General features: G+C 38.8%; 1 protein-coding gene across 1 annotated transcript; it reads left to right on the top strand.

The window, feature by feature from the left end:
• The first annotated feature begins 986 nt into the window (after window positions 1–986).
• On the top strand, window positions 987–27,407 carry arhgef7a (Rho guanine nucleotide exchange factor (GEF) 7a). The gene is made up of 22 exons (XM_079253765.1): window positions 987–1,038; window positions 1,152–1,399; window positions 5,077–5,160; window positions 10,460–10,544; window positions 10,638–10,771; window positions 10,912–11,113; window positions 12,174–12,262; window positions 12,712–12,806; window positions 12,958–13,053; window positions 13,299–13,421; window positions 14,174–14,312; window positions 14,391–14,450; window positions 14,560–14,706; window positions 16,370–16,456; window positions 16,566–16,644; window positions 16,720–16,859; window positions 17,803–18,024; window positions 18,124–18,217; window positions 19,771–19,860; window positions 23,812–23,917; window positions 24,841–24,895; window positions 26,820–27,407. The coding sequence occupies exons 2-22, from the start codon at window positions 1,235–1,237 to the stop codon at window positions 26,940–26,942; spliced, it is 2,415 nt and encodes an 804-aa protein (XP_079109891.1). The 5' UTR covers window positions 987–1,038; window positions 1,152–1,234; the 3' UTR covers window positions 26,943–27,407.

Below are 27,407 nucleotides of genomic sequence, written 5' to 3'. Positions count from 1 at the left end.
AATATATTTACACAGTCAAATTTAAATATTTAAAAAAAAAAAAAAGCCATTTATTTTAAAGATTTAAGTTGAGGATGGGCAAAAATAGCTAGGTAGTCTACATGTGGGTAATAAAGTTTTGTAAATCTTTTTCATCTAATTGACTACCCAGAAGGAAACATTAATGATCACTTCAAGAAGTGGGACCCTACTGGGTATAAGCTCAGGGGCCCAATGCACCAGTGGCCCCTGCGTGGGCCAGTGCCTAGCAGGAATGTTCATTAAGGATTTTTTTTTTTTTTTTGCCTTTCCAGGACGAACATGTTGGAAAAACTGACATTTCCCTGTGGCTTCTTTAGATTTGTTGTACTTAAAAATTCTACAAAAAAAGAAGAAGGGGAATGCAAAGAAGAAGAAAAGAAACACCTATTTAAGATGGGTTTAATCTGTTTTAGCTGATTAAATGTAGATGTGTGAGATAGCACACTTTGCATGTTTTTCTCATCAGGCTTGTGTCCCAGAGGTAGGCTGAAGCAAATAACGTTTTAAAGTTAAACTATTCAAAATCTAACTACTCTAAAGTTATCATACATGTCACTTAGAAGCACAAGCATAAACATTTAAGCCTATTGTGCTTCTTTAAAACATGTCTTTCAATAAATATGAGATCCCTGTTCCTCTGTTAAATTGAGCTCACTGAAAAAAAACCCAAAAACCTTACAGCTTACAGCAGATAACAGCAGGTAGCCTGTCGTGGTCATAAAAAACGGATAAAAGAGCTGAATATGCAAAGCCCCACGCTGAAAACCTATTCATGACACGGTGAAGAGCTCAAACAACTGGTTGGACTGGCTTGTCCCTCTTCGCTGATGTCATCCAATAGACGAGCGGCTGGAGGCTGCGATGCGCATGTATGCAGTCCGCTGCCTCATCGCATCACAGCGAACCGCATTTGACAGCTTTCCAGGTTACACCAACGGGAAACGGACAGTTCAAGGGAGGAAACCATACTTGCTAAATTTTCTAACAGCCAATCGTCACCACCCGCATCCAGCCGAGGTACAGTACTTTCTTGCATCTTCTTTCTATCTCTCCTCTTGCACCCCCCCCCCCCCCCTTTTTTTTTTTTTTTTGAGTGGGGGGATTAATGATATTTCTCATCTAACGCACAGATGACAGCGTAACCAGGGCGGTGAGCTGTTAAAGATACCAAAAACACCGCCTCTTTGTTGGGTACAATCTGCTGCGGCTGGACATGAATTCGGCGGAACAGACGGTTACATGGCTGATTACGCTCGGGGTGCTGGAATCGCCGAAGAAGACCATCTCTGATCCTGAAGCTTTTCTGCAAAGCTCCCTGAAAGATGGGGTGGTCTTGTGTAGACTGCTGGAGCGACTCAGTCCGGGCTCCACGGAGAAAGTAAGAGCAATACACCCCCCTCTTCTCCCCTGTATAACCCACCGCCCGCCCCGCCGGCGTGTCTGTGTGCTGTCCACATCCGTGACACCGACGCGGTTTGTTGTCTGGCCTCTCTTTTTGCCCACTGATCCATGAGGAAATTTCTTTTGTAGGTCACGGCAGCCCTTGTTATTGTCTGCCATAACAAGCTCTAGGGTTGCACATACGTTGCTCATGTCAGCGCGTAAAAACAGAAAAACCGTGGCATCGATCCGCGTATTGATCTGTCCTAAACAAGGCAGCATAAGGAAAACTGTTCAGTCAAATCTGTCATGATGTGTTGGATCCAGTGATGTTTATATGCTCTACAACGAAGGCCTCGATTAATACACTTGAAGTGCCTAATCAATCAGACTTGCAATCGTTTTTGGTTTCAGAAGCTTATTTAATCTATAGCTTGTAGCTATATGAGTAGATTTGGTTACACATACAGCGCGACCAGTCAGGGGCGAGGGGGGCTGTATGTACACAGATCATCCATAAGAGTGGGCCGCCATTGACTGCAAAGGCGCACAGACAGAGACGGACTCTCTCCTTATTTAAAGAAACAGCGCAGTGTTTGTGTGTGTCAGCGTTCAGCGTCTGCCAGTTTAGACAGCTACCTGAAGGAGGCAATGTTTTCCTGAAGGGAGATGTTCTGCTCGAGGCTACCCGAACAGCCTGCTTAAATGCCAAACAGGTTGTCCCATTTTCTCCTTTTAGCTGTTTATATGCGACATTATTCACATATGTTTCATTAGTTTAGTACAGATGGCGAGCCTACAGTTACAGTTTAGTTAAAACGAGCAAACTGTATGATAACAACAAAACAGACAAGATAAGAGTCTGGGTAGGCTAAGTCATACTGATGATTGAAACATGGTGATGGTATGTATTTAGTAAAATAACTGAGGGGTCAAAACAAAAACTCAACAACATCTCAGAAAAATATGACAATAGAATGAAACTCCTAAGATATGATTATGAAATATTACAGAAGATTATGCATTTGGTTTACCACTAAACAATAACTTTTTATAATATTGACCCTTAAAAGAGGCTTTTGAAAGCTTACAACAAACATTAAGAATTTCATTTATTGCACAAGGTTTTCAGCTTAACAGTTGCTGTATTGACCCAATGAAAAGTGCTTTAAAAGTTGTCAGTGATGCAACATTTAGACCAAAGAATGGTCCAGTCCTTACAGCCCTCACTTGCATATTTTCACCTACTTCTAAATTGCGAGGAAGACATGCAACAGTCTGCTGTGCACGTCAATTCTACCCAAATTTTTCATTTTCTTTTTCATTTTTATCTTATCTAAAGAATTTAATCTGTTTACAATTAATACACTGTTTCAGCTGTACTAGCCAGTATTAGCCTAATCACTGTAACACAGGGTGATAAACTGTAACAGACACTTTTCACACTTATTACTGCCCAGAACTCACATACTGTAGGGAAAAAAAACCTTTTTATTCATACATACAACATGTAAAGAGAGTAGTTACTACAAAACAAAAAACATATGAAAACAAGAAATGCTTAGATTGAATTTTATGAATAACACTGAAACTACACATTGTAAAATGTGAGGAAAATATAAGAAAATTGAATTGATGGAAGTTGGGAATAAATATACAAAATGTGATGTTATATAATGAAAAATAGAAATAAAAAAACCCCCAACTTTTAGTCTATTCTAAATTTGAAACACTTGTTATTCAGTGTTTTGTCAGTGTGGCAGCAGTCACAAAGAAATCCAATTCCACATTCCTGCAGATTGCATCAAGTAGCCACTCAGAGTGTCTGCATTATTATGACATGGTCTGCCCATTAAAAAGCACCATTGGCTCCACAAGCTGTCATAGAAATTTATGAAACTAGCTCATAAAATTAATCTATTGATTTGTGTTGTGGGTTAGGAGTGTCTTTTTTATGTATGTGGACATAAAAATAACATTATGGAAGGATGCACTTTCACAGTATTTTGTTAAACTGTTAGAAAAGACTGATTACTGGGTTTAAAAAGTAAAAATATGCTGCACATATGAACAAAACCTTAACTAAAAAGCTGCCCTGTGTGCTAGAATCAATACCATTTGTGCTCATCAGCATATATGATATTATATTATATTATATTATATTATATTATATTATATTATATTATATTATATTATATTATATTATATTATATTATATTATATTATATTATATTATATTATATTATTAATGTTTGCACCTCCAGTGGGTTAAAGTCTGAGCTGTTGTGCCTGGCACATGCTTGGCATTCAAAAATCAGGACCAACAGATTCCTTTGATCAAGCCAAGCCAAGACGAGCAACTTGTGTGGCATTTTATGACTGAAGCTAGAGGGATAAGTGAAAGTTATGTTGCCTGATTATGGTTAAAGGAGCGGTACATATAAGTTAGTGGCATCTGCTGGTATAAATATGGATTGCAACCACCTGAAACCCTTCATCTCAGACATGCAAAATGCCTTCTTTGAAGGCAGTAACGCAAAACACCATGTTTATATAAAACTACCAAAACTGGATCTGGCATGTAAACTCAAATTTAAGTCAATTAAAGACCATGTCTGTACAGTGCATGGGCAATAACAGGAGTTCAGTCAAGAGTGCTGCAGTCCAACGAGTTTTAGATGTTTCCCTTGTCTAACACTCCTGATTCAAACTAAATGGATTCAACAGATTATCCAAGTTGTCCTCAGTGGTTCATTAATTTAAATTAGATGTGTGAAAACAAGGTAACATTATATTTCTTGTTCATTTCTTGAGTTACATCCTATGCAGAAATTTAATTGACACATCTAACAGAAACTAAAAATAAAAGGATAATCACTGAAAAGATCCAGTAACTCATAAAGACACCAAAAATCGACTATATGTACAGATATGTTGTATATACCAGGTAGGACCTAAATATTTTAGACATGTGCTTTTAAGGCCAGACTAGAGCCATTAGACATGGCTCAAATTGGCTTTTTAAACTTAAGTAGCTCAGTTTTGGCAACCACACTGACAGAATTCAGGCCATATTACTGCTGTGGACTATGTTAGACTGAACACGCTTTATGTATGTCATCTTTTTTTCTGTTTTTTTTTTTTTTTTTTTTTTTAGAATTTATTATTGCAACTTAAGTGGCTCAATTTTAAAACACCCAATGCTGTTGCAAGGTTGTTAATCTGGTTGCTCGCCTCAATTCTGCTTGCAGCCATGTTATTCCATGCTGTCATGTTTCCCAGTTCCATTCGGATATAACCAAATCTTTTTCATATATGTTGCTGTGTTGGATTATTTGAAATGATCTGAATAATTGCCCACAGATAACAGAAAAAAATTAGTTGAACGATATTATATAAGCAGAGCATCTATATCCAACGACAACATCAGTGGGGATCCCTATTCGTCAACGTCATTTCCCTCGACCCAATACTACAGCCTCTTCCACTTCCCTACTGCGGGGTTTGTGTTCAGCCTCCAGGAGACTCAGGCCCAATGCACACAGTCCAAAGACTGCGTGTCGAATAAGATACACTCTAAAACAGACAAATTCACAAAGAAGCAAAGCGTGAAAAGCAAGTCGGCGGAAACGTGAGCTGGAAGTTGAGCTCTAATCAGCGTTTTCGTCTTTCCAGATTTATCAAGAACCGAAAAACGACGGCGAGTGTCTGAGCAACATAAAGGAGTTTCTCAAGGGCTGCACGTCGTTCCGCGTCGAGGTAAGTATCATTTTCAGATTTAGGCATTGTCTTTGGCGTTTTCTGGGACATTTCTGCAATGGGGAGCTGTTTAAGACGGGGTGTTTGCATGTTCGAGTGGATACAACAGACAATGCGGACGGAGCCCTGACAGAGGGAGGAGGAGTGAATTAGCGGCCGAGAACAATCACCCATCGCTCGGCTGAGAGAGAGCTGTCTTTTACCGTACAGTTAGCGATACATACACAACATATATATATATATATATTATCCCCACTAGATAAAAAAGAAGAAAAAGAAAAGAATGGTTATAGTAAAGCTTGTGTGTGTTTTCCAGTTACATTCATAAACGACTGGTTAATGTTTACACCTTATAATTAATGCAAAGCTTTGTCCATGGGCTCTTTATTGTCACCAACACCTCATACTGCTCATTATTCATCTTTTTTTGTTTAAAACTGGAGCTGTGAACAATAAAGAACAATGGTTATGTAAGTTCTGTCCTAACATAGTTACAAAAGTCATGTTATTATAAAGTGTAAAGTCTAAACTTGCCCATAGATTTAACATCTCACCCCTGCAGGCCTGTATAGAAATATTTTGGTGTTTTAGAAATCTGGCTTATGAGAATACCAACACAATCTTAAGCGAGTTAAGGACAGAGTGTTGTTTATGTCTGTGTATTGGCCAGTGCATAGAGAGGTCATTGAACCACCCCAGTGTGACAATGCAGCCCAGTGTTCCTCAGCATTGCTTCTCCCTGCAGAGCCTCCAGGCCACTAAGCAATAAGAGGTGGAGCTGGGGCAACACTGAGAGCCATCATACTGCATTTGCAAAACATGCGTTTTAGTAGTTACACAACTGAAATGCATGACAAGCAAAAGACATAAGGGGTTATTTTATTGGAAAGAACCTGAGTTTGTTTTGGCTGGCTACACAGACAAGTTATGGCAACAGTGTTGATAATCTGCAGTTCTTTGGTGACATAAATCTGCATCCTATCCACTCCTTCGTGTCATGCTCTTACATCAGTAAAGGATTTACTGCTCCTTTATTTTGCAACAAATCTGATGTTTTTGTTTGTTGTTTTCTATTCCAGGCAAGAATGTGATTGACTATTTGTGTCTTTGTATTTTTTATACATATATTTTTGAGTGAACTGGATGGAGTAGGATTACAGTAATTTGGGGCACAGCCGTACACTGCTCACCATCTGTAGAGCAAAGATGATCTTCTCCAGAGCCTAGAGCACTGCTGGCTCTGACCCCAGTTAGCTGTGGCAGCAGATTAGAGTTGTGGCCACTGACATGTAAAAGACAGAGAGGGAAGCTGTGCTTTTGCAGTTGTGACTGACCTCTTTTTAAGGAGCCGAGATGCACATGTTTGCATGTGTATTCTCAATACTTTAATAGGTATTTTATGTTCTTAGATCTCATTTGCATACTATGTTCAGTTTAAACACTCAAAATGGTTTTTGACTCTTGAGCAGCTGCTGCTTCTGACTCTTAACCTCCAACGCTTATGACCACAGTAAGTGATCTTTAGTGTTCCCATGACCCTCCTGGTCCATATGGTCAAGCAATTCTACCCACACATCTACCTTGAGATTAATTACACACCCATCTTTGGATAGTAATGGGAGAAGTTGACATTGGTGTTGTAATCAATGAAACAGAATTCCGACAATTGTGCAGTCAGATAATGGAAAAAAAGAAATTTTCAAATTGTACCTTTTAATGAACTAAGATGAAGTATACAGATGTCTTCAAACACAGTGGACACACAGTAATGTAGCATCGGTTCAAGAGTTGCAGGTCTTGGCAACATCTCAAAGATACCCGAACTAGAAAATATTGACCTCTTTTGCCTGATTAGGTCAGCACTTTTTTCTTTCAGTCTTGCTTTATCATAAACTGAAGAGCTTTGGGTTTTGTACTGTCAGTCCAAAGAAGATCGTCTTGAAGACCCTGTGGTTCCACAACTGTATAGAAAAGTCTTATAAATGTTAATCTCCTGCCAATGAACCACCATGTGATGTGTTGGGTTACCTTTTGCCTGTTAGGAGAGTTTGCAGGCACAGCGCTGATGATGCTGCCTAGTACCCTTACAGTTTTAATACACTTATCATTTGTCATGTAGTTATTTTTTGCATATAATATGGCAACCATTCAGATTAGTTTTAAAGTATTTCAGCCTGATGATTAAGATACTACAAGCCATGCACAGCAAGCTGACAATGCCAGTCTCGTTCAACATTTTGGTGTGTAATACAGCATTAATTTGCACTGTCTGAACTCATTTTTTTGCCTCAGTTTTGCCAGAGAGAAATCTTTCTGACTGCATTTTCAACATAGCCGGAAAGTCCATTGGTTTGTCCTCTTGTTTTAATTTATCCCTTTTGTTTAAGTTTGTTCTCATTTCTCTTTTCTGCTTCACCCAGTCTTCATTCACAACCAATTAGCCAGATGCTGACAACACCACTTCCACATCAAAGTTCTCACACATGCTTACTTTGTGAGTGAATGAGAATGATATAATAATGACTCAACACTACTTTGTTTATGTTTGTTTTATTCCATATTTAATCTTTGCAGTTTTCCAGTTTCCCTTGTTGAATATAGTGAACAGACTGCTGCCTCCTTTTGTACTGGGAAGTATTTTCTTCTTATGTAGGTGTAGATGGTACATACTAGTGGTCAGCTGAACGCAGTCTGTGTTCCCCCAGATGCAGCGTTAGGTCTTATTGTGGGTTAATTTTACATTTTCCCCAAGTCCTCCTTATTCACAAAACAAGCTGCCTTAAATTGGGCTTTATGGTCATGGAGCTTATACTGTATATTTATGTTTTTATTCCCTCCCACAAAACGTGGACTAGATAAATGAAAACACATTTTGTCAAAGTGACCAACTAAATTGGCTAAATACAGTATATTAAATTTGTCGCAGAGACCCATCAATTTGCCATTTTTATAAATCGTTAGATTTGAAAAAAGAAAAAGTTTTTCCTGCAATCTGTGTTTCAGTTTTTGTCTTTGGGATTTTAAATCTTCAGGCATGGAAACATGTGATTAAACAGTCAGATAACTAACTTGGCCAGTGATGAATATTCCAGTGTTCATTGATACAGAAAACATATTGACTGTGTTACCGTAATATTTCGAGCCACTGTCTTAAAGTCTGACAGTTTTTCTTCAATAATATGAGACATAAGCTTAATTTAGTATTTTTATGTTATCCAAACTCCTATGAGACCATGTAGCGGTACGGACACATTTATTCACGTGTGGGCCGTGTTGGAGCAATTTGTTGCACTGTAGCTTGTTGAGTCACAGAGGTGTGTTGCTGTGTTATTCCAGCCTCCTCTGAAGGATCGTTGCTTGACTGTGATGCCGAGGCACTGAAAACGAGTCGAAGCTTGTCATGTTAGTCATGCTCATTACTCTGCGCGTGAATATAGTTGTAATATGCATCATTTATTATGTTTCATTGTAAACACATTAAAGTGACTGTAGAAAGAGGAAAGGCTGTGGTTTTACAGATGTCAAGGGGGAAGAGTAGTTAAGGATGGCCTCTTATGCTTATTTTTAGCTTTCTAAAGCTCTTCTGGCACTGGTTGAAAGCTTACAGGGACGACTTTAAAATATACTAATATTGTTCATTCATTCAATATCCTAACCGCTTAGTCCAATCAAGGGTTGTGGGGAAGCTGGTGCCTATCCCAGCAGTCTTTTGGGCGAAAGGCAGGGTACACCCTGGACAGCTCGCCAGTCCATCGTAGGGCCACACAGAGACAAACAACCACGCACACTCACTCCTAAGGACAATTTAGAGAAGCCAGTTAACCTAACATACATGTCTTTGGACGGTGGGAGGAAGCCGGAGTACCCAGAGAGAACCCACGCATACATGGGGAAAACATGCAAACGCCACACAGAAAGGCCACCGTCCAAGCCCCGCCCCAGTCGAGGATCGAACGAGCGATCTCCTTGCTGTGAGGCCACAGTGCCAACCACTATTCCACCGTGCAGCCCCATACTAATATTGTTATTATTAGAAACTTGCTATTTGGCATTGTAATGCCACTTATAAGAATAAATAAGAGTTCAAGTTTAAATTTAGGCTACTTCTACTTAAATGCACAGAAAGTGAACAAAGTCTTTTACTTTTGGAGCACAGACTTCCTCACTCACTGGTTTCAGCACACATTCTCAAACCATCTCAGCCAATGACATGTCCCCCTGAGGACAGATCTGCAATCACAGAGTAAGACGAATAAGAGTTTTAGCTCGCTGTCACTTAATGCAAGTGAAGCGAGAGTTACTCATCACATGACACTGTTATACAGGAAAGGACAGCTACACTCATCAACAGAGATGCACTCACTGCCTGCTTTCTGAGATGCCAGAGACATGAGTTTCACATCAACACCCAGATCCTCATGCTTCAGCTTGATTCTCTGTTTCCATTAGCATCAGTTAAATCAGTTCTGTTTACAAATCAGGTTTTTTTCTGCAGGTGTTTCTAGTTTATATTTGTCCTTTTCTATGTGGATGTTTGCTTTCTTTCTTCTGCTCACTGATACTGTATATCTTGTTAAGACATATGTTAATCTCAGTGAGATAATCAGATTAAATAGGTGTTTTGTAATTAAATTTCCCTAAAGCAGTTGAACACTACTGGAGGTTTTATATAAACGCAGGAGTTTTTGTTCAGTCAATTACTCTAAAATACAGACTACCAATAAACATGATAGATGTGACAAACAGTTTTTTGTCCCTCTGTGTTACAGACACATGGTTATACCAAGCAAAAGGTTCAACGTTGCCAAGCTGAAACAGAAATTTTTACAGGTTGTTAAAATCTGCAGCAGTGTGATGTGTTTGGGACTGAAACACATACTAAAAAGTCTTTAAGGGCATAATTTTTGGGTGCCCTTAAAGACTTTTTCCTTGTGTTTTAAGGTCAGAAAGTTATGTAATGTGTCTTTAATACTGGATTTATAAAACCAAACTAATGTCTTTTGATTACCAACTTAAGTTACTTCCAGTACCACTTAGAAATATAATCCTGTGTTTGAGACTTTGGCTATGAAAATGAAAAGAGGCCTGCGAGTTGAATCTGTTTGTAGCTGCTTTGGATTAATGAGTCTGCTGAGCTTGTGTGTTCTGTTACTCCTCCTGTGAAAGGTGGTGAGAATTATTGATTCCCTGCTCAGTGCTGGCACTGGATCAACTAATGTCACAGTGCTGCACTTAAGCTTTACAAAAAAGAAATTAATTAGCCTTTCTGCGCCTCATGTCCTGTCCTCTGTACCCACAGCCGTTCGAGGCCAGTGACCTGCTGCTGGGCCTGAACTTCTCAAAGGTGCTCAGCAGTCTGGTTACTCTCAATAAGGTGACTGCAGGTGAGTAAAAACAGCTGTTTTTTTGATAAAAGAAACCAAGTAGTTGTGAATGTGTGCAACTGGGTTATTTATACTCTGCCACTTTTGCTGTAGATATCGGCGTGGGTAGTGATTCAGTGTGTGCCCGGCACTCTTCTGCCCACCGCATCAAGTCATTCGAATCACTGTCCTCTCAGGCTTCGCTGGGCCGATCCTCTAAGCTGCTCCAGAATCAGTTTCGAAGTCTGGTAAATCTCTTGCTCAATATAGAGAATGTCTTAAATGACATTTACAATCTTCATACCATCAACTCCTTGTGAGACTAGTATTATGTGTATGATTTAGTTTATTTGTATTTGCTTCTGTTTGTCCTTTCTCTCTTCGTCAGGACATGTCAGAAAACAGCGGACAGCAGCTGCTGGTGAAGGCACGTTTCAACTTTCAGCAGACCAATGAAGATGAGCTCACTTTTACCAAGGGTGATATCATAAGTGTGACTCGTCAAGAGGAGGGCGGCTGGTGGGAAGGGACACTCAGTGGCAAGACTGGGTGGTTTCCTAGCAACTATGTGCGGGAGGTCAAGGGCTCTGGTAAGTCCCACAAGCACAAGCACAATATGTATTAAAAAAAAACCTCCTCTGATTAAGGATTGTAGAGGAAATGCAGATCAGGAACTTAATATGATTCGGATGTCCTGTCATTATAATTTTCTAATAACCTTTTTACAGAAAGGTTCATGTTTTTTTTCAACTGTGGACTGTGATGTATTATATTCTGTAAAAAATAATATCTCCTGCCCACAAAGGTGGAACATCTTTCTTATACTTTTCTTTCTGTCACTCTGTCTGGCTGTGTGAGAGTAACACAGTGCCACATCTGTTGCTGGGAGGCTGCTGTTATACACTGATTTTGATCCTTATAGATCACATTGAGAAGATGCGTGGCTGAGGAGTTACAAAAGATGCGCTTTCTTTTTACACTTTTTATAGCAAACTGAAATTCATTGTAGTTGTTGCTCAGAAACTTAAAAATACTTGGATGCTTTTTTTTAAACGTGCTTCTGTCATCTAGTTAAGTTAAAAAAGGTCAAATATAGGTGCTGTTACACAGGTACCTTGCTTGGTATAGTACGACAGCACTGTGTAACAGTCAAAATAACATTCTCATTTGGTGAATTTGTCACTGTGAAACAGTTGTCGTGTTAGTAGTATGTCACACAGGCAGTGACATTCCTCTGGCTCCTCTTTTAGAGTTCCTCATGCGATTTGCAAGATTGAACAGTGCCTGAGAGAAAACAACTAGTCACACCCTAAACGACTCTCACCAGAACCAGTCACCACAACTATTACTGTTGTATTGGTTACTAACATGTATGTGCATGATAGGCTCCTCTGCAGGGAGTGCTATGGAGGCAGAGCAGAAGCACAGCAGAGAGGAACATACGAATCTGAAAAAATGTGGTAAAATCTGTGCTTGACAGTACAAATATGATAACAGATGATTAATTGACTGAACCAGATCTTTGCAGTTTATAAGTTTACTGTTGCTTAATATGATAATAGCAACTTCAGGTACAAATGATTAAGGGCTCAGTGTTTGCTAAAGTTACATAAGGTACTAAGATTAATTACTTTATTTTTTTTGCAACAGACAAACAAGTGTCCCCCAAGTCCGCCACCCTCAAGAGCCCACCTAAAGGATTTGACACTTCTGCAATCAGCAAGACATACTATAACTTGGTAAGCAACCCAGTAGTTAATTTTTTACTGTTTCTCTCTTTTCATATTCTTGTACTTCTGTAATTTACCATCTCTTCTGTATCCAGTAACATCTTGCTGACATTTAAGCATACGGCCTAATTTTGTTCTGGCTTTCATACAGCTGTTTTCATAACAGTCCCCCCTTTTCCATTTGTAAATCACCCCCTCCTGTCAGCCCATCTCCCCAGTTTTCTAAGATGTGTCCCATTTGCACAAAGGGATACATCTGTACAGAAATTATATTCTGTTGCATGCAGAGGCATTTTTATGTGCATAGTAGCAGTAAAGTAGTTGACCTGTTGAGAACCTATAACTGCAATTTTGCTTTTTTCTGATATTTTGAGGACAAAATCATTTCACGATGAGGCTTAGTTTGGATTAGTTTCAAAGAAGGCCACAATAAAGTTTAAGTTTTCTTTTTGTTTTAGGTGTTACAGAACATTTTAGAAACTGAGACAGAATATTCCAAGGACCTTCAGATCCTTATGACAAACTACCTGCGACCTCTTCAGAACATTGACAGGTATGATTTAACATTATGCCAGAACCAATCTATTTTTGTGTGATTTTGAATATTTTTAAGCTCTATGAGTCACATTTTTATACAGAGCCCAAATGGAGTCCATGACAGAAATTAAAATATCTTTATTATACTGTTTTGCCTGATCTAACAGACTAAGCAGCTCGGATGTGGCTCTGATTCTGGGGAATCTTGAAGAGATTAGCACTTTCCAACAGATGCTAGTCCAGTCGTTGGAGGACTGCACCAAGTAAGTCCCTCCCAGCACACATAAACTGCGGCAGCACTGTTTCATAAGGAGAGTGACATCTAGTGTTTCTTCCCATGTGCAACGTTGATGTTTGATTATTAATTTGAGATTTTGAAACCTGACAAATCCCTGTACATGGACTCATCCCTGACACTTTTTTTTTTTCCCAACTCTTTCTTTCTATGAGTAAAGTATTTACTTAGGAAATATTTTGTTCATCTGCTACATTTGTATACTTTCCTTAGGCTTCCAGAAAGCCAGCAAAGGGTGGGCGGCTTTTTCCTCAACCTCATGCCGCAGATGAAGGCTCTCTATGTGGGTTACTGTTCTAACCATCCCTCTGCAGTTAATGTGCTTACCCAGCACAGGTATGTTTCAATCAGCTGTACAGTCTGAGAAATGATTTTATTGAGAACAGCCAATCAGAGGAAGAAGATGTAAGTTTTCATGCGACACCGATTCTTTTAAGTGAATTAGCATTTAACATGGAAACAGTGCTCTTTCTATTGCCAGGGCTAATCTTTGTTAAATTGTAAACTACCTGCTGTTTTCTGATTGTGGAATTATTGTTATTGTCATAGAAGAAGCTGTGGAGAAGAAGCATGCAGTGAAATGCCTTTACTGGAGCAATTCACAGTGAGGAGTTATGATTAGGGTCCACACAGACCAGATTATTCTGAAACAAAAAGGATAATGGAGGACAACCTGAACTGGAGCAGGATTCAGACCTGATCCAAATACCAAAAGTGAAATATAAACACCAATAAAGATGGCAAACATATGTAAAAATTGCATCAAGATAACTCAAACTTAAGCTTCCAAAATGGACACTGATATAATTTTCAATAACCTTTAATAACTTGAGACTGCCCAAAATGCCCTTTTTTGTAGTTTAACAAACAGAATTATAAAAATTATTGAGGTTTATGTGGCTTTATAGAGATTTTTCTTAAACTGAGCAGCAGTTCTTGGTGTGGAAGGAGGTGTTAGCATTCTTACAATCTTCATTAGTGACAGCTGATTAAATCTGCTACAGTATATACCTGCAAAAATCACTGATCATCAAGGTTTGATGGTGAGTAAAGAGTTAATTTAATCTTTCTGCCTCTGCCTCTTTCAGTGAAATATTGGGGGATTTCATGGAAGGGCGTGGTGCAGTCACTCCTGGTATCCTCACCCTGACCACAGGCCTCAGTAAACCCTTTATGAGACTGGACAAATACCCCACCTTACTCAAAGAACTGGAAAGGCACATGGAGGTGTGTGCTTCAGCTATAAAAATATGGTGAAATAAAGTGTTAACCCTGTGTTACATGAGTATACTTTGGTTCTTTTAGGAGGGTCATCTCGACCGGCCAGACATTCAGAAGTGCATGGCCTCTTTCAAAAATTTGTCTGTAAGTTCAGCATGCTTCCTGTTACGTCAGACTTGGCATAAAACGAGTAAATTGGCATAAACTGAAACAAAAGCTGAGCTTGATGCATTTGTTGGTCCTGTCATGTCAGGCTCAGTGCCAGGAGGTGCGCAAACGAAAGGAGCTAGAGCTGCAGATTCTTACTGAGACCATCCGGTTGTGGGAAGGGGACGACATCAAGACCTTGGGTTCTGTGATCTACATGAGCCAGGTCTTGGTTCAGAGTCCTTTGCCAGAGGTACCCATAACCAACACCTTCTTCCTCCTTCACATTTGAAAAGTTCTCGTCAGGATCACAAAGGATAAAATGATAGATCGAAATCAATTTAGTCCTACAAATATTCACTCTAAAACTTGTGAAAATTACAAGAACAGATAAGATCAACAATAAAAAGTGAGGAAATATTTTCCCTGTTGTGCTTCCATTGCTTGGGATGCTTGTAGCTCTAGCTTTTCTACTCCTGCAGTGTTTACTAATACCCATCCAAATAATATTGTAGGAACATCTTGAAGGAAACGATAGACTGTGTTAAAAAAGCAAAGTAATAATTCTGCTTATACAACCCTTTTGCGGTACCTCTAAAGTATGCATCGCACGTTTAACTACTACACGTGCATCTGCTGTATTCCTGTTTCAATTATTTCATCTAACTTTACAAAAAGGAAAAACTGTTGAAAAGTTGTTGTTAAAATGACCATTTCTATTTAAACCTCGATAATGAAAACTCTGTTTTCAGGTATCCCATCCAGTGCTAAGCTGTGGTTTTTGCTGTGATTGTTACTTTAAATAAATGTCCCACCAAAACAGACCACGTGTGTGAAATATGCTGTTCATTTTAAAACTTATATACCATTATATACCATCACTTCAAGTGATGTAAAGAGTTAATGAGTTATGTTAGGTAACTCATTTGGACACCCTGGCATTTTGATCCAAAAGCATAGAAGTGTTGACGAATGATAAAATACACAGAAGCACGACTTTAAGCCTTAGCATGCTTCCTTAAACATGCAGCTAGCAATATTGTGTCATACAGTCATTTTATGAGACTTTTACGAGAATTTTGGCCCCTAAATGGGACTTGGCCCTGAGACACACTGGGAACTGAATAGCTGTAATGCACTGTAGCCACTGCAGCTTATACTTAAGTAAAGTTCCACCAACATACCACAATGTGTTTCAGAAGCACAAACAATATGTACATAGTTTTTTTCTTTGTTTTTGTTTGTCTTTTTTTTTTTTTAATCTAAGCTACATCAAGCTAAACAGACCAGATGGGCCAGGTTTGAAGTCAATTGCTGGATCCTATGCAGTTGTCTGATTGTATTTCATAAATAAATAAATATAAATAGCAGCAAAAGCATTACAATTTAGCAAATCTTGAGCTTAGTAAGATTTCTTTCTGTTTACTCACATTTTTGTCACATTTGAAGTTCTTTGTGGCTTTATTTCTTTATTAACTTACAGTACTACAAGTAATTTTATGTGCAAATTATTAAATAAGTTTTACTACGTTTTATGTCCACAAGTAAAAGTTAAATCTGGCACATGTTTGCTTTTCTGCATACTCACAGCTTTAGTTGTGCATTTAAATACACTTTTTTAAAGTATGTGGCCCAACAACCCTACATTATATTTTATTATCAAAGCACCAAAAGACACCCAGCATGCCATTACATTTTATGAGTGGTGGGAGAGGGATGATAGCAACTATGATTGGCTACTATGTGTTTTTTCATATGTTTATTTATATGTTGGACAGAATAAAACAGTGTCTTCAGTAAGTCGGAGGAAGATTTGCTTTACAGAGTAATATGCTACCTGATTTATGCTTCATTATTCGCTTGTTACGCTCTACATTTCACTTTGTTTTTCCACCCATCTACTTCCTATTTGTCAGGAGAAGAATGAGCGCTACCTCATGCTTTTCCCCCACGTGCTCCTCGTGTTGTCTGCTAGCCCCAGGATGAGTGGCTTCATATTCCAGGTCAGTAATTTCTTCCATTTTTTTCAGATCAAACCTATCTTTGAAGTTTATTTTTCACAATCTAGAATGAAATCTATTTGTGTCAAATGGGGTGATTTTGTTTCTGTAGGGAAAACTACCCTTAGCTGGCATGATAGTGACCAAACTAGAAGACTGTGAAGCCCATAAAAACGCATTTGAGCTCAACGGTAAGACGGTAATATCACATAAGAAAGTTGCTGATTTAATGAATGCAGTACCCAACACTGTCCTTTTCTCTGCAGGCACAATGTTTGACCGTCTCCAGGTGATATGCTCGAACCAGCAGGACCTGCAGGACTGGGTGGAGCACCTGACGAGACAGATCAAACACACAGCAGCCATAGCGCCCAGCCACAAACCACTTACTGTTCCCTGTCACACGGTCAGGAGCTTATAATCACATGCAGACCTTTTTCTCTCTGTTCACCTTACAATCAGCATTGTGAATATGTATGTTGATTTCTCACCGACTATGGGCCCTTAACGCAATTGAAGTTTCTTAAATAACATTTAGCAATCACCTGAAGTGGCTATGCACCCCTATATGAAGTGGCTTTGTTTATTGTATGACCACAACACTAAATTAATGCGACAACAGATGCTTGAACATCAACCTCATTAGTAGAATGTGTTACTTTCTAATTTCATAGTCAGCAATGCTCACCATTTATTTACATCAGGCAAACGTATGCTGTGAGTTGTACTGTCGCACAAGGTAAATGAGGATAGCTTTCAGCACTGTCAGTAAAAATCTCGTTTTGATATTGCCAGTTAAAACTTGGGAACATTACAGAGAGAATGTCCATTAAATTCAGATATGCTTAGATAGAGATGAATTCCAGTCTCTGGGGGGAGTTGTACATCATTCCTTCTTCTGCTGATGGAGAAAGATGGTGTGGTAGTGTGACAGTGATTTGAACAAATTTTTATAGTCCTCACCAGCACTCAGTTTAAATGCAGCTCATTCTACAAAAACCTAAGACCCATTGTAGATTTGGCATTTTATTTATTTATGTTGTCTTCCTACCCCAATTCTAACTTATGATAATGACAGGCAGCAGTAAAGAAGTCATGCTGAATCAGTAATATACACAAAAAAAGGGTTTTATTAATCACTGAAACATTGGTATCAAACAAAAATAACAGTATGATGTTTCATCTTTGTCGGTCAAACTTGAATCAAAGTAATCTGTCACCACATTTGCAACCAGCGGTATCTGCCTCCCTGTTGTTTACAGTGGCGTGTTAGTTTTCCACTTTATGTCCTCAGATAAATGAGCGGTTCCTTGGTTTAAATATAAAAAGTCAGTGATTTCTTTCCTCAGCTCCCATCTCACCCCCTCACCCCATCCCGGCACGCTGAAGGAAGGGCGATGACAGTAGCTCCTACCTACCACACCCTGCCTCACCCGTCCTCCCATGGGACATCCCACAGCACTATGATGTGGGGCCCACTGGAACCACCCAACACACCCAAACCCTGGAGCCTGAGCTGCTTGCGACCTGCCCCACCACTACGTCCCTCTGCTGCCCTCTGCTACAAGGAGGTGAAAGACAGTGTTTTTACACAATTGAAATATCTTTGTATTTTCTGTAATCTCATTTTATTTTACACAATACTGACCCTTTTTTCCCTGCATGTGCAGGATCTTAGTAAAAGTCCTAAGAGTGTGAAGAAGCTTCTTCCTAAACGCAAACCAGAGAGGAAACAGTCTGAGGAGGAATTTGCCTTGAGAAAAAGTATGTCTAACATCCCTTTCTCGTTTATTTTATCACATAAAAAGCATGCTGTTGTTAAAAAGAGTAAAATTTTTGCTCACTTTAGCATTGTGCTTTATGAATGACTGTGCAAGTGGTGCAAAGGTTTTTGTCTCTTAACCTGTGATCAAAAAGTTTGATACTGTATTTATTCAAATAAATTCCATACCTGACTTAAATGGGATACTCAGCTCCCATTAGTCCCATTTTTCCCATTTACAGTTGTGTATTTGTTACTTAAACTCTACTGTTTTAAAACAATGTCCTTTCTACTTTAGGTAATATGGAAAAACAAAGAATAACAAATTTGGGAAGTTGGGTGGATGATACCAACAGTTGTGATTATGCTGTTGACGGATTGAATCTGGTGGATTCTGGTGGTGAACCCATGTTAGCATTTAAGGAAATGATTAAGCTAGTTATTCTTCATGCTTTTCCTGAATCGTTGACCAGTGTCGGCTGTTTAATCTCTGGGTTCTTGGAGTAAAACAAGCTCATCATCTGTAAAGATCCTTATTGTCCATCATTTTTAAATTTTGATTGGATGTTTGTTTGGCTCACTGTGCTGTGGGAAGAGTACATGGTTGCAGCTCAAGAGCAAAACAGTTACCAAGTACCAGGAACTGGGAGATGAGTGCAGGAGGGAGGACTGGGACAACCACTGCAAGCCCTTCGATGTTAAATATTAGAGCTTGTGCAGGAGCCTGATCATCCCTGGTTGGGCTGCTAATATTATTTTCACTGGATGACCCCAGAATCACTGATGATGTGTCCTAGTGCCTCCAAAGGGTGTATTCTTGATGACTGTGCAAGTTTGAGGTCCTTTTTCTAATCAGTGATTGCTTGCAATGGGCCACAATGCACCTGATGAGATGTATTCTTAAGTTGGAAAGTGGTCTAATTAAAGATATTTACAAGCTCAATCTGGTTTTTTTTTATCCTTGTATTACTAAAATATTTGTTCTGAGATATCCAAGCATTCTTTTAAATGCTTTTGCAGGCACTGCCATATGTGGAAAAAAGTCTAACTGTTTCTAAAGAAAATATTGAGCTGCTATAGTAATGAAAAGAAAAGATTGTAACCCTGTATCATCATTGTAAGCCTGTATTTTATTTAACATTATAAATAGAGAAAAACCGGGAAATGTTCTTGATTTTGAAGAGAATAAATTCATTTTTAATTTTAAGATCATAGCTCGTTTATGCTTGTAAACTTGATAAGTAGCTGATAAGTGGACTAGTTACTGTGGCTTTTGCTATTTTTGTATTTGAAAAGAAAAATGAGGCCTATTTTCAACCAACTAGTGCCTGACTTTTACGGCTATTTTTTTTTGTTTGTTTTGTTTTTGGCCTAACATGTTTGGAGAATTCTGGATTCTCTAAATACTTTTATGAACTACAGTACATGACAAATTATTCACTTCCTTAGATTTTTATAGGAAAATATTATTCTGAACCTTTTTAGTAAAACAATTTTAAAACAAAACAACAAAAACCAAGAAGACATGAATGATATTTATGGTTTTCCATCTCAGGTACAGCTGCTCTGGAAGAAGACGCCCAGATCCTGAAAGTTATTGAGGCATACTGCACCAGCGCCAAAACCAGGCAGACTCTTAACTCAAGTAAGAAAAAGCTGAAGCTTACTTGTTGATGTAAATGCTTAAAGAAAGAGAGGCTCATACTGTCGCTTGCTGCAACTGTAGTGCCTTTACCTGTATTCTTTACTCAGTGCTTTTCTTTAACGCTGTATTCTGAACTGATCTAACAGTATCTTCTCTTTCTGTCTCTCCTCCATTTCTTGCTTTGGCATTTTTATCTGGTTTACCTTGAGTTCCTTTTTCATATTTATTGTTTTCCTCATACTCTACTGAATTTTCATTCACCCTCCCATCCCACATCTGTCATTGCTTTTATGATTTACCATTTGTTGCATGTTGCGTATGCTACCTTCTTCCTCTCTTCTGTTACCTCCTGTTCTCCTTCGACCGCCACATCTCCTCCCTCTACATTTGCTACATCCCTGTCAACTTGGTGCCCCGACCAGCCTGGCAGGGCACTGATCTGATGCACAATCACGTGCTTGCTGACGTGGACCAGTCCTGTGTGGATTCACCAGGCCGCCGTAGCAGCGTGTCTCGGCCAGAACTGAGCTCTGACCTCTCGGAGGACTCTGACTATGACTCCATCTGGACCACCCACAGTTACAGGATGGGGTCAGTTCCGCGCAAGAGCTGCATCTCGCACCAGAACTAAAGAACGTGCAGCGGTGCCAGGCTGTATGCTAATGTAACGTATAGTGCGCTTACCTCTTTTACCTTCAATGTATTAAAGAAAAAGATTTTTTTTTATTTATCTATTTATTTTTTATTTGTTCATTTTTTTGTTAACTTATTTGTTTAATTTATTTTTCAACAGTTTGTAAATGTTTTAAGCATTTCCCTGTTGCCTTTGCCACTTTCCCTTTTATGTGCCTCCTCTCTTTCTGTAGTTGTCATGCAGTAAGTGTTAGGTAATTATCATTAATTTATCTTGAATGTGACCACTCTCCTTATTTGACCATAGATCTGGTGGAGTGGAGAGTATTGGGGTTTTGGAGTGGGAATATATGGGAGGGAGTGATGGGGACTAAACTTTTCATGTCTGATATTCAGATGTAATTCAGGAAGGACAGCGTTTAATTTACCATGTACTACTTCTCTCAGTGTGTGTTCTTAGAGTATGCATGCTCAAACAGCACAGATTCTACACAAGCAGGCACACAGGTTCAGGTACATATGCCTGTATTGGAGAAAATATAGCAGCATGTAAGTACAAATTTGCAACATTTTATATCATTGTTGTTTTCTGATTTTAAGGTTTACTAATTTTCTAACCAGGAAAAAATATTACATATCCAGACAACTGTTAAACATCCTTGTTAATTTTAGTAAGATGTAAAATTTTGCTTGTTCTTTGTCATAGCTGCATCAGAGAGAATAGATAATTGCATACATCATGTTTTGTAAAGTTAACCAACTGGATAAAAGCCAGTGGACTAAAAATAATCTTATTTGCGATTTCCATCCATCCACTTTCCTAACCGCTCGTTCCAATTAAGGGTCGCGGGGAAGCTGGAGCCTATCTCAGAAAACTTATTTTCAATATGTCTCTCCACATTAGTTAAAAAGTTTAATATTTTCACAGTTATCTGATCTAGATTTTAGACACCCAGATAGTTTGATTTTATTGTTCATTTAAATGTACCTCAACACCATTCTGCTGCATCAACTCAAGCAGAAAGTCTAAGCAAATTATCTCCAATTCTACTCACTTTTCCTATTCCTTTATCTCATCAACTCAAATAATTTATCATATGATGTTATCTTAATACTTAATACTTCATCATGAAGATCAGGTGTCACAAGATTTCTTCTATACTTCTATACATATTAAATCTCACTGTATTGACTTCAGAACTTTATAGAAAAATGCCCCAGTTCCGTACTACAAATTCACTTCCTTAGTTTAATAGACTGAAGTTCTGTATTTTGAAAATATATTTGCAAAAAATGCTCTCTTGCCTTGTGCTGCATATGAAAATGGAGATCACTGATATATTTTCAGTGAATGTGACCCTGTACCAAAACACATATCTTGAAGGTACTGTTAAGTAGTTTGTTTCAATTAAAGCATTTTCTAAATGACCCACAAAAATCTTAGGTGACCGCCATCATGAGAGTTACCTAAATACTCTTGAAACAAAGATTTTTCAGTGCTTTCTTATCTCCTTTAGCACAAGATGCAGCTGAAAAGTAGATGATGTACCCTAATTACTGAAAACTTAATTTCATGGACAAATATTTTCCTACAGTAACACAAATATGGATGAATGTTAAAATGCTTTGAATAGCTCCTATTTTTAACTCTTAGTTTCACTTGGACAGATGCATTTCACAGTCTAGAGGATTAAATGTAGTCAGATTCTTTAGCAGCATGGAGTATAATAGTTTGGGATGGCATTCACATTTTCAGCATCCACAGGGGCAAATGTCAGAAAATGTTTGACAAAAAGTAAATAAATACAGTAGCTTCATCCTTTGGCTTTAGCTACTAGCTGTTTAACAAAGGCAGCTTAGACATCCTCATTGTTTCTTGACGTCAGGTTACATCTCCAACCTAAACAAAGAGCTGACTCCTGCTACGCAGCTAGAAAGTAAATAAACGTGAAAATTTTATCCAGGTAGCTTAATATCGCCTACAAACATCCCTCGTGTTGCAACGAACTAGCACTCTGTGCTATGCCTGGTGAGCCACACCTGCCTTTTCTGGCTTGTGAGGCTTCCAATTCTGTCTTGCATGAATAACTATTTTTATGAAGAAGTATTTTTCCAGTATTGGTATGAAAAGTCCAGGTTGACATCCTCTTACAGTGAGCAATGTGAATGACATGAAATATATGGGTCCATGTTACAATTTCAATGTTTGTGAAAGGATTTATTTAATGTATTTATAATTTTTGCATACAGTTTTTTATTTTTAATTTGTATGTCAACATGTTTACAAAATGATCCCTTTTTTTCCTCTTTTTTTTTTTTTTGTTACAATCTTTTGGTCTGTATCAAAGTTTACACTTAAATGATAAAATGAGATGTTTGAATTATTTTGCACAAACACGTAAAGGGCCAGTGGGAGGGGGGTTGGAATCTGTTAAATTGTGTATTTTCTGTCGTCTACCTGAAGTGTGTATGATGTAATCCTAAAGGTAGATTTAAGTATTCAGTGTTACTGTAAAGTGAATTCTCATTCATACTGTAAAAGCCTCACCTTCAGTGTTTTAACAGCATTGAAGGTACATGATAAATAAATGGAAAAATGAAGATACAAGAAACATCAGTTACACAGGAATATTTCTACGTGACCTACTAGTTCAGTCTTAGATTGCTGCCAGAGTGGACTTGAAATATAAAGAGCACATAGTCTCCCTTTCTGTAAATACTAGTTATCTTGGAGGCAGGAAAAAAAATCCATTCTTCTATAAGTATTTGATCTGAGAATATCACTGTCCTGATATCATGTGCTATACTTTGTGACAGGTGTATTCTGTGGCTTAAGAAATCAAACTGTGGGACAGGCAGGGTGAAGAGACTAGCTGTCTTTAACCAATTCGTGTGTAATCTAATGTTGCGTTCACACATGTGACCAAGTCTTATCTGCAGCCTTCAGTGTATTTATTATACACTGCTGAAGTGTTGAAGTCCCAAACGCTGTATCATGAGTTTTGAATAAATCTGTCATTTGATAGACACTGGCCTTGTGGTGGATTTTTTTTATTTGATTGTATTGAAAGTTAGTTTCTTAATAATTCAGATTGTGCTTTTCTTGCCATTCATTTCCTTTCATTATCCCCTCTATCTCTTGCTTATGATCTGGTCTGTGCATGACTAACAAAACATGCTTACTTCTTTTGGATGTTGTCTGCGATTCTAAAAAAGTTAACTGTTCTCTGAAATACAGTGTAATAATAATAATAATGACTGACTTACTGTGTCCTTAGTAAAGTACCAGGGGTTCAGTGTTCTTGTGTTTTGGCCCAGGACCGCGAACAGGGCGGGAGACAGGGCTGCATGTGATCATCCCTGGTGAGGAGAAAGTTCTCTTAGAGGGTCCCAGTCGTAATGGACAAAGTGCACTGGAAGAAAAGTAAGTAATTCTTGCACGTCCTTTGCCATGAAGTCATTATTTTCATGTTTTGTAAAAAAGCTAAATCTGTCATGTACATTTGTGACTGGGCTGTCTCACAATATTCCCTTTCTGGAACTTTCACTGTATGTTTTGCTTCATTATCTATCTTCTAGTTCTGCAGCATTTTGTTGACACTTAGCAGTAAGGATAGCTCCTAAAGTTTTCCAGATTTCTAATCAAATCTTTGGCATTGCACATTTCTCTACAACAAAATTACCTTTGACAGTAGGCTGGTCTTACAAACGATATCCATTAACCTCATGGCATAATTGCCTAGTCATATTTTTGCCTAATTGCAGTATCAGACCTTTTCCAGGGTGTGTATGTACAGTCAGATCTGATGTTTTCAGCTTGATTTCTTGGGTGGGAAAAGAAGAGGGACAACAATCAATCTATTGGGCAGTGTTGATGATCCACTGCAGGTCCTTCCTGATCTCTGAGGTGCAGCTGGAGAGCTACACTATGGATCCATAGCTCAGGACATTTTTTATTGTCCACTGGTAGTTGTTTGTCTGGAATTCTGGTGGAACTCTGGGTTTTCTGAGGAACAGTGAGCAAGAGAAAGAAATTGCATTAAACCTCAATACACAGGTGTTTACAACCAGTCACATCTGGATGCCTTCACTTAGTATCTGATGTGGGGATTTACTGAGGCAATTAAAAAAAAAAAAATATTGTGTGACTCCAAATGTTTATGGAACTGACTGTTCTAGCTCTGCATTACTCAAGCAAAACAGTTTAGGTGCATCCATCATCATGCCTCATTACTGTAATATTAATTACATGCCTGTAATATTAACTACATGCCTGTTCCAGCTTTCAACGTCGTCATTGTATTTACATTGTATAAAACAAATATAAATATATCTCTTTTCCTAAAGGAGCTTGGTGGATGTGGTCTATGCGCTTCGGGATGAAGTTCAAGAGCTAAAACAGGTGAATGTGTGCAAATATTTAATAATAAGTGGTCATGACCGTGTTTTCATTTATTGTTTTTCATTTAAAAAAAAAAAAAAAAAAAAAAAAAGCTTAAATGAGCTGTTCTGCCCGTGGGGGTGGGGGGTTCCTTTTGAACTCTTGGGGCCCTGGGGTCCACGTTCTGTCTGCCCTGGGCGGCCAGTGCCCGATGGGGTCGGTCCTTGCTGGTCCGGGCCCGCTGGGGCCCCTGACTGCAGGGGACTTTGGCTGGGGTCCCTCTCCGCCGCCTCCTTGGTGGATCCATGGCTGGCTCCGGAGAGGGGCGGTTGGGGCCTGTGTTTGGGGGTGGCTGCCGGCTACCTGGGTCTTGGGGTTTTCCTGGCCTTCCTCTTGCCTTTGTGTGGGCGGGGTCACATTGGCATGATCACTCTTCTCTGAACACATTCCACTCTGTATGTTCTGCATGTGACACAGTCACTGAGTTGCCCTGCAGGTTTATCCACTAACAGCAGTTAGTTTTCTTTGTCTCTCATTTATATTTAACTTGATAGTTTTTGTGCTCCAGGCAGGGTATAGCTTCGTCCTCCACAGGGGGAATATGAATCTAAGGTCGGCCTGTTTGTGTATATGTGTGTGGATGTGTATGTACATTTGTTTATATAGGCGAATGCATACGGGTATATATCATAGACTCTATATAAAGAGATGAACGAAGCCTCCGTGACGTCACCCATAGGTTTCTGAAGAGCTGAATTGAAGCTTGGTGGGTGGTTCGCACCATCGCCATCTTGGCTTTCTCGCCCAGAAAATACATATATGGGTAAAGAGGTAGAGCTGAGAGAGGGGCTGTGAGCGTCATGGTGGATGATTGACACCAAGCGAACTCCGAGCTTTCTGTAGCTTAGAGCTAACTGAGCTAACCTGGAGATAACATGAGCTAACCAGCTCACGGAGGTAAGCAGGCTAAAGCTAAGTCACGTTGTTAACCGGCTAAAAACCGTGGTTGTTCTACCTTCTTCTTACGTGAAGCGTAAGATTGTGTACCTATCAATCAAAAGGACACGCTCCTAAATATGCCGAACTTCAAGATTAAATTACTTTTAAATAGGCGAGTTAGAAAAAAATTCACTCCCCCCACAGTTGTTATGAAGGTAAACCTGAGCTATTAACCGAAAATGGATTTTTGAACCAGGCTGTAAACATGGGAGTCTATGGGGATTTGCTCTGTTTTGCAGCCAGCCCCTAGCAGATGAAGGGGGAACTGCAGTTTTATACACCCACATAGGCTTCACTTTTAACCGCCGAAGGCTCCGTCCATCTTTCATATACAGTCTGTGGTGTATATGCATATGTATATGCATATGTCTGCTTTTTTTGTTTCTCTCTTTATCTCTCTCTTCCTCTTTCTCTATAAAGCGTTTTTATTTCCCTTTCCCTTTGTCTTTCTGTCTCTCTTCTATCCTCTGGTCTGGTCCAGCAGTAGAAACTATGTATTATAATTATGCAAAATAAATAGAAATAAAATAAGAATCCAGAAAATCAGGGGAATCATCATACTAGTAATGCTCCCCATGGCAAAGTAAATTTGCTCAGCAGAACACAACATCCAGACCATGATTCTGCTTGCTTAAATGCTGGACAAGACACAAAAAAAAGAAAAAGAAATGAGCTGTTTGAATTTGTAGGATTGAAAATTGATTGTCTAATTACAGTACATGCATTAACTGCATTAACCAAGTGAAATTAGATCAATATGGAATTATCAGCTTTGTTAACTGGGTAACTCCTTTCTTTTGGCATACACAGGTGTACAACATGAAGGATCTACATTGTTTTGATTGATCACACCAGTTTAGGCTGAGAAGTGATGACTAATTTTTTTTTTCTTTTTGTTATATCTGCTTTACAACAACTTAAATTATATGGTTATTTGTCACCACAGGATAATAAGAAGATGAAGAGGTCGCTGGAGGAGGAGCAGAGGGCAAGGAAAGACTTGGAGAAAGTTGTGAGGAGGGTATTAAAAAGCATAAATGACCCAACATGGGATGAGACAAACCTGTGACACTCGTGCCCAAAACCATGTAGAGAAGTAGGAGAAAAAAAAAGTGTGTATGTATGATATGTTGAGTTGCACAATTTAAGATGCATGCACTCACTAAATTAAGTACGATTAAGAGAGAGTGCATCTGTAAGCTGTAATTTGTGTGCTTTTTTTATATTGATGTGTATGAGTGCTCTAAGTGTTTTTGCAGCCATTCTTCTTAGCAGGCAGGCTTCACTGAGGTGAAAAGCTGGAATGCTTTGGCAGTCTATTCCACAGTAACATTCCTTGTGCACCAAGCAAAAGATGAAGCCATCTACAGCTGTGTTCAGGAACGAAGGGGCTGGAAAATAATAGGAGAGACATGCTCTCCTTTTGTTTACAATCTAACAGGATCTCTTCAGTGGTACAAAAAATGGTACTTTAATGGTGTTAAAGGTCACAAAGGCCTTAGATAAGTATGAACCTGAACCATGACATTTCATA

This window comes from Telmatherina bonti (genome assembly GCF_933228915.1).
Source record: "Telmatherina bonti genome assembly, chromosome: 15".
Lineage (NCBI taxonomy): Eukaryota > Metazoa > Chordata > Actinopteri > Atheriniformes > Telmatherinidae > Telmatherina > Telmatherina bonti.
Note: the sequence above shows the minus strand (reverse complement) of the source record. Positions and strands in the feature narration are given on the sequence as shown.

Bases quoted from the DNA above. Each gene is read 5' to 3' on its own strand.
- arhgef7a (XM_079253765.1), top strand. From the start codon at position 1,235: ATGAATTCGGCGGAACAGACGGTTACATGGCTGATTACGCTCGGGGTG. The intron at 13,054-13,298 runs GTAAGTCCCTCC...TACTTTCCTTAG, and splicing joins TCGTTGGAGGACTGCACCAA to GCTTCCAGAAAGCCAGCAAA. The intron at 23,918-24,840 runs GTAAGTAATTCT...CTTTTCCTAAAG, and splicing joins CAAAGTGCACTGGAAGAAAA to GAGCTTGGTGGATGTGGTCT.